This window comes from Mytilus californianus, unplaced genomic scaffold (genome assembly GCF_021869535.1).
Source record: "Mytilus californianus isolate M0D057914Y unplaced genomic scaffold, xbMytCali1.0.p SCAF_7, whole genome shotgun sequence".
NCBI classification, from domain to species: Eukaryota; Metazoa; Mollusca; class Bivalvia; order Mytilida; family Mytilidae; genus Mytilus; species Mytilus californianus.
Window position 1 is genome coordinate 82,143,604 of NW_026262723.1, and position 16,437 is coordinate 82,160,040.

The 16,437-nt window shown below is 31.6% G+C and overlaps 1 protein-coding gene across 3 annotated transcripts in view; it reads right to left on the bottom strand.

Annotated features, from left to right (window-relative positions):
- Window positions 1-16,437, bottom strand: part of LOC127710267 (uncharacterized) — a 69,358-nt gene that overhangs the window by 5,175 nt on the left and 47,746 nt on the right. The window contains exons 14-28 of one of the 3 annotated variants that reach the window (XM_052216042.1): window positions 15,769-15,928; window positions 14,082-14,147; window positions 13,555-13,660; window positions 12,681-12,789; window positions 10,696-10,767; window positions 10,489-10,566; window positions 9,962-10,198; window positions 9,033-9,263; window positions 7,700-7,807; window positions 5,534-5,637; window positions 4,309-4,599; window positions 3,724-3,865; window positions 2,776-2,966; window positions 2,122-2,227; window positions 644-760 (exon numbers count right to left, since the gene is read on the bottom strand). In XM_052216042.1, coding sequence (XP_052072002.1) covers window positions 644-760; window positions 2,122-2,227; window positions 2,776-2,966; window positions 3,724-3,865; window positions 4,309-4,599; window positions 5,534-5,637; window positions 7,700-7,807; window positions 9,033-9,263; window positions 9,962-10,198; window positions 10,489-10,566; window positions 10,696-10,767; window positions 12,681-12,789; window positions 13,555-13,660; window positions 14,082-14,147; window positions 15,769-15,928 — 2,118 coding nt within the window. Of the gene's footprint in view, window positions 1-643; window positions 761-2,121; window positions 2,228-2,775; window positions 2,967-3,723; window positions 3,866-4,308; window positions 4,600-5,533; window positions 5,638-7,699; window positions 7,808-9,032; window positions 9,264-9,961; window positions 10,199-10,488; window positions 10,567-10,695; window positions 10,768-12,680; window positions 12,790-13,554; window positions 13,661-14,081; window positions 14,148-15,768; window positions 15,953-16,437 lie in introns of all 3 variants that reach the window. The other 2 variants (XM_052216043.1, XM_052216041.1) reach the window with 2 other exon arrangements.

A 16,437-nucleotide genomic window follows, 5' to 3' on the forward strand; every position in this document is an offset into this window, starting at 1 on the left:
CAATTGGTTTCAGATGAATTTTGTATCAAACTAACACACAAACAAAAATACGAAAAAACAAGCATTCTGAGAGTATTGCATGGCAATACATAGTCCCCTACCGGTTAAAAATTCATAGTTTGGAACAAAATACTAACTTGATCTATAACTTGTCATGATGTAAACTATATATCAAATATAAAGTCAATATCTTCAAGCATGACGAAAAAAAGTGTGGAAAACTGATTATTTGAGTGAATTTTCTAAGTCCAAGGACCATAACTTTGAACAAAATCATCAGACCAGAACAAAATTCGAACTTAATCTGTAACTTGTCATGATAAAAATATATACCAAATATCAAATCTATTTCTTCAAGCACAAAAAAAAAGTGTGGAAAACTGATTTGCCGGACAGACAGACAGACAGACAGACAGACAGACGGACAGAGTGCAAACCTAAAGTCCCCTTCGACTTCGTCGGTAGGGGACTGATAATAATCTGCCGAAGTAATCTTCGGACGTACGAAACAAATAAAGTGATTGTTTCATTTTCTAAAGCAGAAAGAACTAATTTCAAAAATCAAAAATATGATTCCCATATGTATAGATACAAATCTGTAAAAATATTTTTAAAAATCTGTTAATGTAAATTTCATACTTACATACAAGTGGAAAGTCTGCCTGTAGCAATCTTATGTGATCAATTGGAATTTTACCAGAATCACCATCGTCAAATTCAACATTGATGAATCGTATATCTGGACTAGAATTGGGACTGCCTACAGAAAAAAACCATAAATATTATGTACTAAGTACTTTGATTTGATCCTAGCAAATTTTACATACATTTTTTTTTGGTATAGTAGTTGTAAATTAAAGCAACAGTAGGTTACCGATGACCAAATCTCATAAATCGATTACGGTAACAAACACAAACTTGGGGAATCGCATAAACTTGGTGTGTCAACGGAATAAACGTATCCTGGTATAACACATTCTCATATTTATTATTCACAGTAGACTTTCCAAATTTTTCTTTCTTCGGTAAACGTTTACAAAAGCGAGAGAGTAGAGTACTGTGAGTTTTTTTTTTATCTGTATTTGATTAAATGGTTAATACGTTGGGTATACACCAGTGAGACAATACTGAATAAAACCAAAATGCATTTAGAGATCAATAAACGCAAGCTATACTGCATACAATCAAGCTTCAATATATCGTGCAAAAAAATTGTCTTGAGAACATTCGTTACAATTTGTTTGGTCAAAGACTGCATTACTTAGCAAAACGCTGTATATTGTATTCCTTAGTAAGAGAATGAATGTTTTGATTCGAGCATCACTAATGAGTCTTATGTAGACGAAACGCGCATCTGTCGTACAAAATTATAGGTCTGGTATCTTTGATGGATCTTACAACCACTACGTCGATTAAGGCGACAGTAGTAAACCAATGTTAAAATAGGTACCAGTCTTGTATTACAACTCCAGTTTCCGGTGCATGTCAAAACATGGAGGTAAATAAAAATAGTCCATATTTTTCAGAATTTTTTTCTGGACTAAATTTGTTTTGTTTGATTAAAAGTTTATGCTGAATTGAAACATATATGTAGATTTAAAAAAAATCTTGCATCTTTTTGGGGATATCATGTTTACTGGAAGTGGTGCGGCCTAGTAAACAGCAAACAGAAAGTAGAAAAAAATTGTTTTGACTTCAGGGTTACGTAACTTTTTATTCTTCGTGGCATGACCCATTTTTTTTTCGATTAAATCACAATTTCACATTAGTACATACATGATATGAGCATGAAATTTTTTTTCTATGTAGCATTTTTTATTTTTTTATTTTCAAAGATCAGCTGTTTTGCATGTAAGACTATGGAGCATTCAATTACAAGACTGCAACCTAAAATCTCGTAAATCGACCAGGAATAGCCAAATCAAGGTGGCAAACAATCGCATGAACTCCAAAAGGAGCGAGACCGGGTGCGTCGATAGGAAAAGCGGCTCCTGCTAAGCACTTTTTTTCAAATCAGCACACTATGTAGTTAATGCTTAAATCAAATTTAGCACAGCATAGCTTATTGACAAAATTCCGTAAAAATCAAATTATATAAACAACCGTGTCTGAGGAATTTACCTTTGGAAACAGTTCCAGGGTACAAACAGTTAAATTGCTGACTCCAGTAAGCACAAATACGTGTACCTTCTCGCAGCTGAATGGAATTGGGTTGTAGATCCAATACCTACAATACAGTTTAACAACTCATCCCAAATAGTTCAGTTTTTATGTGCATTGAAACATACGATAGAATTGGTATATCAAATTTTGAGTAAAGCTTGTAAATGACGAAACGCTGTAAGCCACACATTTGAAAATTAAATTTTTCAAAGGAAGACAGAGGACTGTAAAACAAAAATGTGGACTACATAGGATAGAAAACGTAAGATTATTTCACACTGCTATATATTTGAATCAAGATAGATTTTATGTGTGAACGTTGGTAAGAATAATGCAGATATAGGGTAAAAGAAGAAAACATTCCTACTGACATTGGTGTGTTGGTCATTTTCAAGTATAAAGCTTTGTTCCAGTAAATGTTCTAATATAAGGTTATCTAATGTGTATTAAATGAAGCGTTTTAAACGATATTTAACATACCTTGGAATAAAGTATTTGAAACGAAATGGTTCAGAAAAAAATGTAAATAATGTTATAAATAGGAGAAATTTCTTTGTAGAAACGATACTATATATTTACTTCGTCTAAATTTCCACAAGCAATTATACTTACAACTTCTTTCAGAATCTCTTCTCTTGAATAAATATGAGGGCGATTTCCTCTTTCATTTTTTATAAGTACACCATAAATATCAGGCGGATGAATAGGTTGAACAGTTCCTTCATAAAACAAACTATCTTTGAATACTAAAACATTTAATCCATCTTCGAGATCGTTTTCGGTAAGTACACAGGTTCTTGGTGCTGCAAAGTCAACATATTTATTTTATTATTTTAAAAAGAAATAATATCCATCTGATTACCGTAAAGATGAGAAAACTGATAAAATAAATTTCATAAACAAGTTTGATCAAGTTTGAAAACATGACAACGTAATTTCTCATTCATACATATTAAGACTGAAATTACCACTGTAAATAGGTAAATGAAAAGTAACCAGGAAATATGGCTTAATAATTGAATAATGCAGATATTTCTCATCATATTGTGAGATGAAGAATTGAGATTTCGTTCACAGACATTGTGATTGTTTAATTTTTTTATGGAACAATATATTTTTTGTGAATGAAAAACCTTTCAGGCTAAGAAATCATCACTCTCAACTAAACCTTTTTTCCAGTATTAAATAGCAGTTATACACATGTGATTAATTTTTTCCGTATTGAGTTGATGTATTGAAAGTAAGAGCCTGAACAAAACTGTCTAAAATTGAAATGTATGAATTCTGTAAACACTATCATATGGCAAACATAGAAATTATTTTTTTTTATTTTCCACCTTATTATTTAGAATTTTCATACGAAAATAGTAGGTTATAAATGTACCGAAAAGCATAAACTTGCAATACATATGTTGGGGATTGTTGTAATTAGCAATTCACAGGCCAAGACAACGATATTAACTTACTGCTTCCAATATATTATCAAGTGTTATCAGTTAATATATATGAAGTATTTGAACCAATGACTAGAAATTTGATACAACTGCCTTAATTTCGTACCTGGAGTTGAAGGCATATCTTTAAGACGACTAAGTGGGATATCATCTCCTTCACTTTCGCTATCGTCATTTTCATGTACAATGGTTGGAGATTTCACCTCCGCACTTTTGAGTCTGTTCTTTTTTAATTCACGTCTTTGTTCCTAGTAAAATTGAGGAAATAACAGTGTGAAAAATATACTGTTTAAAGCGCATTGACAGATTTGGTACAGAGTACTATCAACGTGGAAATTTTCGCTTATTTCGCGATCAAGTAAAATGCGAGACAATATCTCCCCCGCAAATAGTTCATAGAAAGATACACAATTGATGTGAACGGTGAACTTATCATTCGATGCGTGAATTTAACCCCCATCAGAAATGTTTTTGCATTCAGAAAAAAATATGTTATATCCCCGTTAACAGTTTATGAATAATATGCTAAGACATCTTATATCATTGATAACAAAACATGTTCCTGATCAATCAGTTATTTTTGTCTAAAGTAATTTTGCAATGAAAATATTTGTATAAATAATATGATAACAATTCAGAAAACTGGCTGGATACTAGTATCTAAATGTAACCATTTCTAAAAATATAATACCTTCTTCTTTTCCAGGGCTTTCATACTTGTTCGTTTTTCCATTGATTTTTTGTACTTTCTTTTCACTTTCTGAGTTAGTTCTTTCATATTCTTGGCTTTCTGTAATTTAGCTTGATCACTTTTTGATTTTGGTTCAGCTTTTGTTTGAGGTTTTGAAACAGATTGCTTTGATGACTGGGTATAATTTGGACTAGGCTGAGGACTAGGATCGCTTAGAAATATTCTTTCACTTCGTCTTAACAACCATTCCTCGTCCAAGAACAATGGCTTCATAGGCGATTCAGGTTCCACCTTTGAAAAAATAATAATATTAGCAAACATTTTTCAAATAATTGCAAGATCTCAAAATAAAGTTATTTTGAACCATTATAACAGTTTTGCCGTAATTCAAGAAGTTTCAAGACCGTACACCAAAATAGTAGAAACAATTCATCATCTTAAATTCTTATATATATTACAGAATAGTGTCTTATGAAAACCTGAAACATGATTTTTGATAGACTGAATTACTTTTAAGAATGGTTGCCAATTTCCCGTTCTCAGTAGTAAATAAAGGCAACAGTAGTATACCGCTGTTCAATAGTCATAAATCGATTAAGCGAATACAAATCCGGGTCACAAACCAAAACCGAGGAAAACACATCAACTATAAGAGGAAAACAACGGAACAACAGAAACAATGAACTGCTATAAAAACAAACGCCAACATACATAGAAACAGACCCAGAAACAGTATCATACCCTCTGCATATCTTTTAACGTTTACCTATATCAATTTATACGTTACGCGAATTGGTTGACTGATACGATATATCTGTGTCTCAACTCCCTATCGACAGTCTTAGATCTTAGATCTTAAGTTAAGAATGTAGAATAGTCGTCTAACCTGTAACTTTACAGATTGTGTTCTAATTCCGATTGTGATATTTTTGATTGAGTGTGGATTCGCAGGGCGGTGATGAATGCCTAGCAGGAGAGGCTAACCATATCCACGCAATCGTTCTTGCTCCTTTTGTAGTACATGCAATTCCCTCAATTATTGTGTTACCATAATTTGTCTTCTTAATCGATGATGAGATTTCAACATCGGTAAACTACTTTTGCCTATATTTTAGACTACAAATTTAATGAGATAAGGGTAGCCTTGTCATAATTTCTCCTTTCTATTGGAAATGCATCTTTGATTAATACTTCTTGTAGTAAACTCTGAAAGAAGTAGTATTACCTTTGGTCTACTTTGGGTTTCATCTTTGTTCTTTTTGGCTAGATCTTGAAAGCTTTGATACTGAAATAGCTGGAACGTTTTTGAGGTTTTAGCTACAAGTGTTTCTGAAAAGGCATAAAGACATACGAATGATAAAAAAAAGCATTTATTTTATTTCATGATATAATATAAAAAAAAAGGATAACAAAAATACCGAACCCTACGACAAATTCAAATAGGGGAAATCCATAAAAACTGACAAAATCAAACGTTATCAAAAAATTTCTCCTATTATTTTGTTTTAACATTTTTTCGGATATTGATGCAATTTTATCATGGTTCTTATTAACTCTTGGTGCATATGCCATTAACTTTCCTCCCAGAGGGTATCACCAGCCCAGTTGTCAGCACTTCTTTGTTGACGTGAATTATCATTGATATGGTCATAATTATAAATTAACTGTTTACAAAACTTTAGATTTTTTGAAATACTAAGGATTTTCTACCTTAGGAATATAATACCTTAGCTGTATTTGGCAAAACCTTTTGGACTTTTGTGTCCTCAATGCTCTTCAACTTCCTACTTATTTGACCCTTTTACCTTTTACTGATTCGAGCGTCACTGATGATTCTTTTGTAGACGAAACGCGCGTCTGGCGTTCACAAATTCAATCCTGGTATCTTGCATAAAATTTATTAACAAACAGCTGCGCCATGAGCGCATGATACGCCCGTCGCTTTTTCAATAGATATAAACCAGTCACCAAAGTTTCATCAAAACTGCTCAAAGCATTTTTGAGTAATTATCCGAAAACTGGAAAATCCCCCTTTTTTAATGAATAAAACCCAACAACTCGGAAACGTAAAATCTAAAATTTATAAAAATCGAAAGGGAGCACACATCAATAGACATAGAAAATTCACCAAAGTTTCATGAAAACTGTTCAAAGCATTTTTGAGTTATTGTCCGAAAACTGGAAAATCACCCTTTTTAATGAATAAAACCCCATAACTCGGAAACGTAAAATCCTAAATTTATAAAAATCATCGAAAGGGAGTTCACGTCAATAGATATAAACAATTCACCAAAGTTTCATGCAAATTGGTTAAAGCGTTTTTGAGTTATTGTCCGACATATTGACGACGGACGGACAACGGTGTACCATAATACGTCCCGTAAACGGGCGTGTAAAAATACGGTAAGATATCTGAATCTTTGTTTTGTGAAATGATCACTTCAAAACAAATGGTTGTTTAAAAAGAAAATTAAAATCAATATTTGGAGTTTACTCCGTTTATGGATACAATTTAAATAATAGTTTTATACACAGCTGAAGGGGTGATAGAGCAGATTGTTACCCCGAAAAAAACATTGTCAACTGATGCGAAGCCAAGGTTGACAATGTCTTTTCGAGGGGTAATAATCTGCTCTATCACCCTTTCAGATATGTGTTATTTAATTTATCATACTGAATGTTCTGTTATTACTGTCTTATAAACTTCAAATTCAAAGTAATAAACTATGACGTCTTGTATATCCGTCCGTCGTCCGTATTTAATAAATCGCACACTTGATCAAGCGTCTCCGTGAATGGTAATAGAGTGTTTGCCATGGGATAGAGTAAATTATCTCCCTCGTATTAACTAGTCAAAATCTGGCATTTTGACATGAAGTATAATAAAACATAATGCCGCTTATTAGTACCTTCTATGTAAGGGAAAAGTGCTATACTAGTGGAAGCAATATTTCTGTTAGTTTCATTTGAAAAAGCATATCTCCATCACTGTGCTTCCAAACGAAACTTGCTCTATCAGAGTTATAAGGAAGAACGACACTACAGAAGTTTTACAGTCACCATACTAAATTGGTTGACCGATACGATATGTCTGTGTCTCAACTCAACAGCGACATGTTTTCGCGGTCTTTGATCTTCAGATAACAGAATAGTGGTCAAATGTAATTTTAACGAGTATGTCCTATTACCGATTGTGACATATTCACTGAGTGTGGATTCGCATTGCGGGCGATTCCTGCCCAGCAGGTGACGCTTATCGCGTCGATGAATACGGTTTCGTTTCTTCTGGAGTTAATGTGATTCCCTTAGTGTTTGTTTTCTTGATTTGTATCTTCTTGATTAATTATTGAGATTTGAACATCGATAAACTGCTGTTGCCTTATGTTTTTACCTGTGACACCTGTTGTTCTTGTAGGTGTTCCCTTGCGTGGTCGACCCGGTTTTCTCTTTTTGATCTCAGTGCTGCCTGGTTCCGATTTAACATCTTTCCTTTCTGTGTCTGTATAAAAATGGTAAAGTTTTGAAGTTGTTTTTGTTAACAACCTCAACACGAAATTCCTTAGAATGCTTACAATTTTTGTCAATAGAATTATTTTTATTCATTATTATTAATACCCCCTCTTTAAAAAGGTATTGATCACAATCTAGATCAAGCCAGGTTTTTATGATTAATATGATTATTATAAAACTACGTGTTTTACTGCATAGTACGACCGAATCAAGCTCACCTATTTCGTTTTATATTTTGTAATAAATGAACTATATATATAATATCCACTTTCAAAATTGTTTTTGTCATTACTGAAATCGGAGTATCATACATAATCTCTTAGTTAACATAATAAAGCCTATAATTGATGATGTCCATTTACTGACAAATTCAAGACATGAACCTGTTCTATAGCAGATGTCTGTCTAGTAGAATTTCAATTAAATCATTATCGACTACAAATCTAGATCTCTATGTAAAATAAATGTTTCTGTAGTTTAAAAAAACCCAATGCATCTCTGTACTTTATTGTCATTGTATTAAAACTATCCAAAGATTTTTAACATCGTGTTGTTAGAATAAAAATATTGAATGTTCAAGCGGTATCAAGTCTACATCGTTATTGTATGTATTAATTTAAAAAAGAACTGTTTCCACCATCAAATCTCAATATCATATAATATATCAAAAATATTTTTTAGCAAGAATGATATTTATCAAACGAAAAAGAAAACATATAATAAAAAATATGGTTATATTTGTAGAACAGAAACATCTATCGCAAAGAATTATGTATTTACGTTATTTTAAAAACATTAGTAAAATGATGTCATAAAAGTGGTGTGCCAAAAATTTTCAAAATGGTGATAAGATTTTTTTTTTAAATTTCAAACAATAACTAGCTTTTAATGTACTAGACAGACACCAGGGGGTCAATGATATTATAAGAGAACAAATCTCTAAACTCATCATGCAAACAATTTTATATGGATGGTTACAGTGTCTACATGATATCTATATTTTGTAACATTATGATTTTAACGTTAATAGTAATTAAATATAATAACTCATGCAATTAAGTTATTGTGAATAACTTTCTTTTATACATGCTATTGACTTGTGGAATGATCACTACAAAATAATTTGGTTCTTTTTTTTCTAAAGCAAAATTCAATTAATTTAGAGATAATACTCTGTGCATGGATAAAATATAATGCAGCTTGTTAGTAACTACCTTCTATTTGAGGGGTAGTTGCTATACTAGTGGAAGCGATATTTTCGTTAGTCTCATTAGTAATAGCCGACTCTCCATCACTATTTGGTGCGGTGACTACAGTATCTGTTGTCTCTTCTGAACACGAACCTTGTCGTTTTCGTTTGATCTTTTTTGATGACATATGTTGCTTCAAAGCATTTGAAGCATATTTTGCTAAAAGTCCAAGTCCAGATTGGAGAGACTCCTTATCTACAACAAAATCAAACCCTATCTTTAGTTTACAAAGTTATAACTTCTGTTAAAATATGTTCTGTAGTCAGACAACCGAAATATTGATTAGACTATTAAAAACAGTATTCCGGCAACAGAGGAAAATTTCACGAAAACATCCGAGTCTTCCAGATATAATTATGAATGTAATATTGTACTTTTATTTTACCGACTTCCGAAAATTCTCTTGCTACATTTTTTTATTGTTTACTTGTATAGAGAAAGCTATAAGAAAGAAAAAAAGTCTTCAAAATAAGTCTGCATGAAAGGGACTTATTATCGGAAGAAGCATTTCTAAAACTCCGTAAGCAATACATATATTGTTACAGAAAAAAAATGAAACTGGTTCTGTTTTCATTACTGAAGAAGAGGCGGAAGATACCAAAGAAAGGAATATAAAACTCATAAGTCGAAGACAAACGGACAACGCCATGGCAAAAAAACGTCTTCAGTCTGACTATTTATATCGATGATGTCACGTAATAAAACGACATGACATTATCGCTTGATTAAATATTATTTGACCTGATCCAAACGTGCGCTGCAAATATGAATATAATATTTCTGAATATGTTTCCTTTTATCGAAAACTACAAGAACAGTAATAACATGGTATTTTAGGAGTATTCGTTAATAATTTCTCAGGAGGATTGTGCGATTTTCTTTGCATAATTTACCTTTTTCTTTATTCCTTTCTTTATGAACCTCCCGATTGCTTTCCTTATGGACGTCTCGATTCTTTTCTTTATGAACATCTCGATTTTTTTCTTTTTGACCATCTCGATTCTTATCTTTCTGAACATCACGATTCTTTTCTTTTTGAGCCTCTCGATTCTTTTCTATTTCAACATCCCGATTCTTTTCCTTTAGAGAATCTTCTTTCTTCCATTTTTTCAACATACCATCTTTATTTTCTGTCAAATGGTGATTTTAGATATTATAAAAATCAACCAGGCAATTGACACAAGTGACGCCAGAATTAGTGATTCTAGTATGGACGATTATTAGATCATTTAATTTATCATAAAATATTATAAAGTTCATCTTCATTTATTGTTGTTAAGATCTCTCTAATTAATCTAAGAAAGAGTAAAAAGGTTTAAGAATGAAGTCTTTAAAAACAGGAAGGCGTGGAATAACAATCTTTATAAAAAAGAGATGTGATATGATAATCTTATAAAAATAAGGAGATGTTTATCATTACCTTCTTTTATTTTCTTCGTTTTATAAATGCGTTTCCTATCCTCTGTTTCAGTCTTTTGTCTGGGGTTTAAAATGGAGACTGCAAATATAAAACAAAGGTTGATTTAAATTGATATCAGGGAATAGGAGATTATATAAATGAGATTTTATCAAGATATTAAAGTGCAACGTATATTTGTCGCTAAGGATTGAAGTTAAGATTAATTACCTTTGCCATCTGAAGATCCTTTATGTAGATGCTTCTTGCTCTTTAAATTTTTTTCTGAAGAAAAGCTTTTTCCTAAAAGAATAATGCAAGGAATTTGTTAAACCAATATGAGGAATGTATTCACTCTAAAGATAAATAAGATTATAGTAACATATTGATAAGATAAAACTGGCCGTTTTATTCAAATATTCTGAAATTTCCTCATTTAATTCACATAATTCAGCAAATCTCTATTTTAAAAGTATATTCATATGAAAAAAAATGCATTTTTATGTTCATAATTCAATATTTGTCACTACTTTTAACTATCATTTGTTATATAAATATATTTTTTAAATAGTTTTTTTTGTGTAACATCTGTCAATACATTTACACGTAAAATTCATCATTATAGATAAAGGCAACAGTAGTATACCGCTGTTCAATAGTCATAAATCGATTTAACTGAAACAAATCCGGGTCACAAACCAAAACCGAGGGAAACACATCAACTATAAGAGGAAGACAACGGAACAACAGAAACACTGAACTGCTACAAAAACAAACGCCAACATACATAGAAACGGACTATTTGATAACAACTGCCATATTCCTGACTTGGTACAGGACATTTTAAGAACAAATGGTGGGTTGAACCTCGTTTAATGGCTAGCCAAACCTCCCGCTTATATGGCAATGTTAAAATACGAATACTATCTAATGTACAAGTAATATTCATTGTATTCTCTGATTTTTGTTGCAAAGATTCATAATATGATTCAAATTTGTATATTTTCCCATGAAATACAAATGCCCGTGTCTCTTCGATGGTATACATATGTAAACATTTTAATCCAAATAATACATAACAACAAGCATAAATTATAATAATAATGTCAAGAAAAGGCTTCTAAAATAACTTTGTAATGAAATGCTATGAACTGAATTCATATCGTGTATAGTAATTACGACATGCACTGATGTGTTAAGGGTAAAGAATCATTAATTCGGGCCCGGTTGGAAAGAACATTTAGGAAAGTAGTACACATTTTAAACAAAATGGTTCCTACGCATAGCTGTAACTTTGTCAATACGTAGAATATCTGGGTAATTTTGATATCAAACGAAAACTTAAGGGCATGGATCACTGTAGAACCCTTGTTGAAAGTTTCTTATTAACAAAAAACTAATATATGAAATTATCATAGGAGGACATATTTGCCCAGTTAGTCAGATCAGAAGTATCTGTTTTTGTACTACCAAACTTCCGGGAACCAGTGTGTTTTGATATGCAATGATAGGTATGTTGCGAGATTCAGGAAATTATATATAAATATCGCGGAAATATCAGGGAAACTAATAAATAGTATGTCCAATTCTTTCAGTGCTGACTAGAATTTTTATTATGCATGCACCTAAATGACAATAATACACGAATTAGAAAGTATCCCTTTTTGAGTTGGCAGCAAATAGAGACTACAAAGGCCGAAAATAAACTTATAGCATCATCCATTAATATAAAAGGTAAATTACAATTGTTCAAATCTCGTAAATCTATTTCTCCTGATATGCATACATTTCATAAGAACTTGTTTTTGATTATTTTTTTTACCTCTAAACCTTTATATAATAGGAATAGAGGTAGCGATTTTAGAGACAAGTGCCTGTGAAATCCCGCATGCGAATCCAAAATCAGTCAAAAAGTGAAATAGAAAATGCTCGGTAAATAAAAAGGTCACGAGACTTTTCTGGTATCTAAATATCCAAGACTATGAAAACATGTATCTTTTGAGTCTATCCTCGTCCTCTTCTATAATAACCGTTTCAGACATCGGATTTTCAAAGTTAAAGAAACAAGTGGAAAAAGGAATATTGTTAACCAATTTATACACGCGTATTTATACTCGCTAAAACAATTCGCTTGCAAAATACAAGTTGCTTTACAGTGTTACATATCAAAACAACTATATAGGAAAGGTATACTAAAATAGGTGAACACTATTTACCTGCTGACATAAGACTTGAAGTACTTCCTTTTCTCTTTACCGTGAATCCTGATTGTGTTTTGAAAAGAGCTGCCATTGCGTTTGCCTTTAACTTTTTACTTAATGGCATCTGAAATAGTGTGAAAATATAACATTAATCTTTCCAATTCTTTGTAAAATACATATAAATATCTGCTACATAAGTGTTACCAACCTCAATCGTAAATGTAAGTGATAGGCAACAAGAAAAGAGATACCATGCTTTTCGCATGTTCCCTTCGTTTTCGATTTTACAAAATTTATGTTATAATCTATTTTCACATATATTTTGGATTAATTCAAAGTTTTGAAGTCTGACACATATAACTGATGCAGTTTCTTGTATAACGACCTTGTCTCACCTACTTATAGAATGACTAAGAAAAGAAACTTATTTGAAGGAAACTTAATTTTGCTGTTTTTCTTTTTGACTAATTGAATTGAATATATTTAAAAAAATATATCAAATTCTAAAAGAAAGAACTAGATGTTCGATTGATTGAAATATTGTTTAGACATAATTATTTGTAAATGAATTTGTTTTAAAATAAAGCACTGCACGCAAATATGTATAAAAATTAGTGTATGCATTTATCATAAGAAAAATCACACAACAGGTACCAGATAAATATCAATCAACAGTTTATTAATTTGATCTGATTTTACACAGTCATATCTATTTGTCAATCAAATAGTATTTATCTAAATTTATTTTTAGATACTGTATTGACACTTGCCTATTGTGGACGACTTTTGCATGTAATTTGATTTTTTTGGCCGATGAAATGTTATCTGATGACATATACTCCCTTTTCAAATTGAATTACTCCCCATTGAATGTTACGTAAAAACTTACACCAAATCCACCACCAGTTTTTCTGAAAACTCTATCCACCAATTCTTCTGCTGGTTTCTTCTTTTTAACAGATCCATCTTTTGTTTTTGGTGACGGTTTTTTCTCACTAACAATAAAATATATATAGTATATTTAAACTTTAATGAGATCATGTTATACCTATGGTTTAATTTGTTTTTAACGAATAGTAAGCAGATCCTGCTTTACATGTAACACCACTAAAATCATTGATAAGATATATCAGGCGATAAGGCATTCGTGAAGAGGTTTGGTAATCTTGACCGAATGTGAACTTTGAACTTGAAACATGTTTTTTTCAGGACAAAGGATAGGCAAGATGGTTGTTTTAGAAACAACATTGACATGAAAAAAATTTAAAAAGTACAAAGAACAACATTCAAAAACCAACACAAAAGTTCGAAAAATGATTTAACAGTGTGTTTTGTTTTTATTTTTCTAATTTTTATAAGGCATTATAATGCTATTTGTACAAAACTACTAGTAAGTCTTTTAATCAGAATATTTACCTGGTGTCTGATCCTGGTGAAGAAACCTGCTTTTTCTTTGGCCGACCTGGTCCTCTCTTAGCTTCTCTGAAAAGGTAATGCACAAAGTTTTTAAAATAAATACATAATTACATAATCGTTTTTACATTTATCAATCCTTTCAACTATTACAGCAATAAGGAACAAAATAACAATTTACAAAATTAAAGAATGTGTAATCAATGAACCACATGAAAAACGTAAAATAACAAAAATACCGAACTCCAAGGAAAATTCAAATCAGAAAGTCCCTTATCAAATGGCAAAATCAGAAGCTCAAACACATCAAACGAATGGAAAACAACTGTCATATTCCTGACTTGGTACAGGCATTTCCTTATGTAGAAAATGGTGGATTATAGCTAGCTAAACCTCTCACTTGTATGACAGTCGCATAAAATTCCATGATATTGACAACAATGTGTGAACAAAACAAACAGACATAGTAGGTAAAAATGGTTATTCAAACGTCGAACTAAACGTCGTTTGTCATATATCTGAGTAAGTGAAGGCATGTCCAAGAGATAACAGCGAAAAAATCGAATTTAACGCATACCACTAGCACTGAAGCTCAACCTTATGACATAAATCAAGCGCTAATCAGCCCATTGTTCAGAGGATACCCGAAACGAAACCAAAACCGAGAAAATAGCCGACATAAAAAAAACCAGTTTGATTGCACTCATTTCCGGTTTCCGAGAGCTAAATGCATAAAATATATTTAAATAAAAGATGCTGTACTGGTGCAATTTAACAAAACTAGATTGGACAGTAACAAAATTTACCAAACAAGTATTAACAAAAATACCGAACTCCAAGGTAAATTCATACAGTTTGAAGTCCATAAAACCTGACAAAATCAACGTTAGACTATATCAACTAACGGAACGAATGGAAAACCACTGTCATATTACTTGGTACAAGCATTTTCCGAAGAAAAAACATAGTTTTGGTTCAGTGCCAAGGCGAGATTGACTATTTTTGAAAAAGAGCTTGTAACTTCGAAGGATGTCTTTAGGGAGAGAACAATATATATTTTCCATCAATAAACTAGAGATTTATAACGGTTCACAACCTCCGATTGGCAGCTAAAAACATTGCAAGTCATTCACCAGCGAAAATATAAATGCCCTAATTATGTTATTTATGATCAAAACTTGTCAAATTCTAGAACTCAGCGTCTTTTGTCGAATTCTATGTATGGTATCGTTGGTATCGTTGATTCTTTGAAGTGCGTCTCAGTAAATATATCGGTTGGTTCAAATCAGACAATCTGGGAATCAATTCCTGAATAGATGTAGGTGACATTAAGGGATCTTACCATTCGCTTTTTCTAAAGAATTTTAATTTCATATTTCTCAATCTCGTACAGATATATAGACATTTTGAAGGAAATGTTGCGCAATTGCTTTTATATACTCAAATACTTTATGAAATAGGGTCAACACAGCCAATTATGTTCCATGAAAGTGTCAAGTTTCTAGTGTCATACAATATTAAAATATTTAACTAATTTCACTTAAATTTTCCCTTAATAAAATTCTTGTTCTTCGTTTTTTATGGTTTAAGATATGGTTTACTAGTCCAAGTCTACATATTGGTTCTATCATTATATATATGAGAAATTATTTTGTCGAGAGTCTTTGTAAGGCAAACTGTGTCAACTCACCCACACTCTTTTTCTTTGTGCTCTTTTTGTGGGGATTCTTTTTCTTTTTCTTTTTTCGGTTGCAATTTGGACAACTGTTTCTGTTTTTCTTTGTACATTCTTTGAAGTTCAGCTAAACGTATTCTCATGTCCAGTTCGATGGCATTGATTTCCTCCTCTCCTATGTCAAGAAAAGAAGGGAGGTCTGTTTTTCTGAGTTAAATGGTTTATTAAAAACCCAATATATGTAAATGTTAATAAAATGTGTTAGTTTTTAGCTACATTTGCGAAATGTTGATTAAAAAACCAAGTATTCATAAATCTACAAATAATATTAAAGTTGCTAGAATAAGGCAATTTGGTCATCTTTTAATCTTTTTAAAAAATCCATGACAAGCTAAAATATGTCTTTTTGAAAATTGTTACTACTCTAGAAATGTTATACATTTTCTTTTGCATCTGCGAAGATCCAGTTCAACTGTTTTGTGTGATATGGGTAAACGTTACTATGGTATGTTAGTATCGATAACCTTTGATAAATGGAAGTTTTGTAAGTTTTATTCATGCCCAAAGTTTTGAATAACACATTAATTATTCAGTTCATCCTGTGCATTATCATAAATATATATAAATAAGAAGATGTGGTATGAGTGCCAATAAGACAACTCTCCATCCAAGTCACAATGTGTA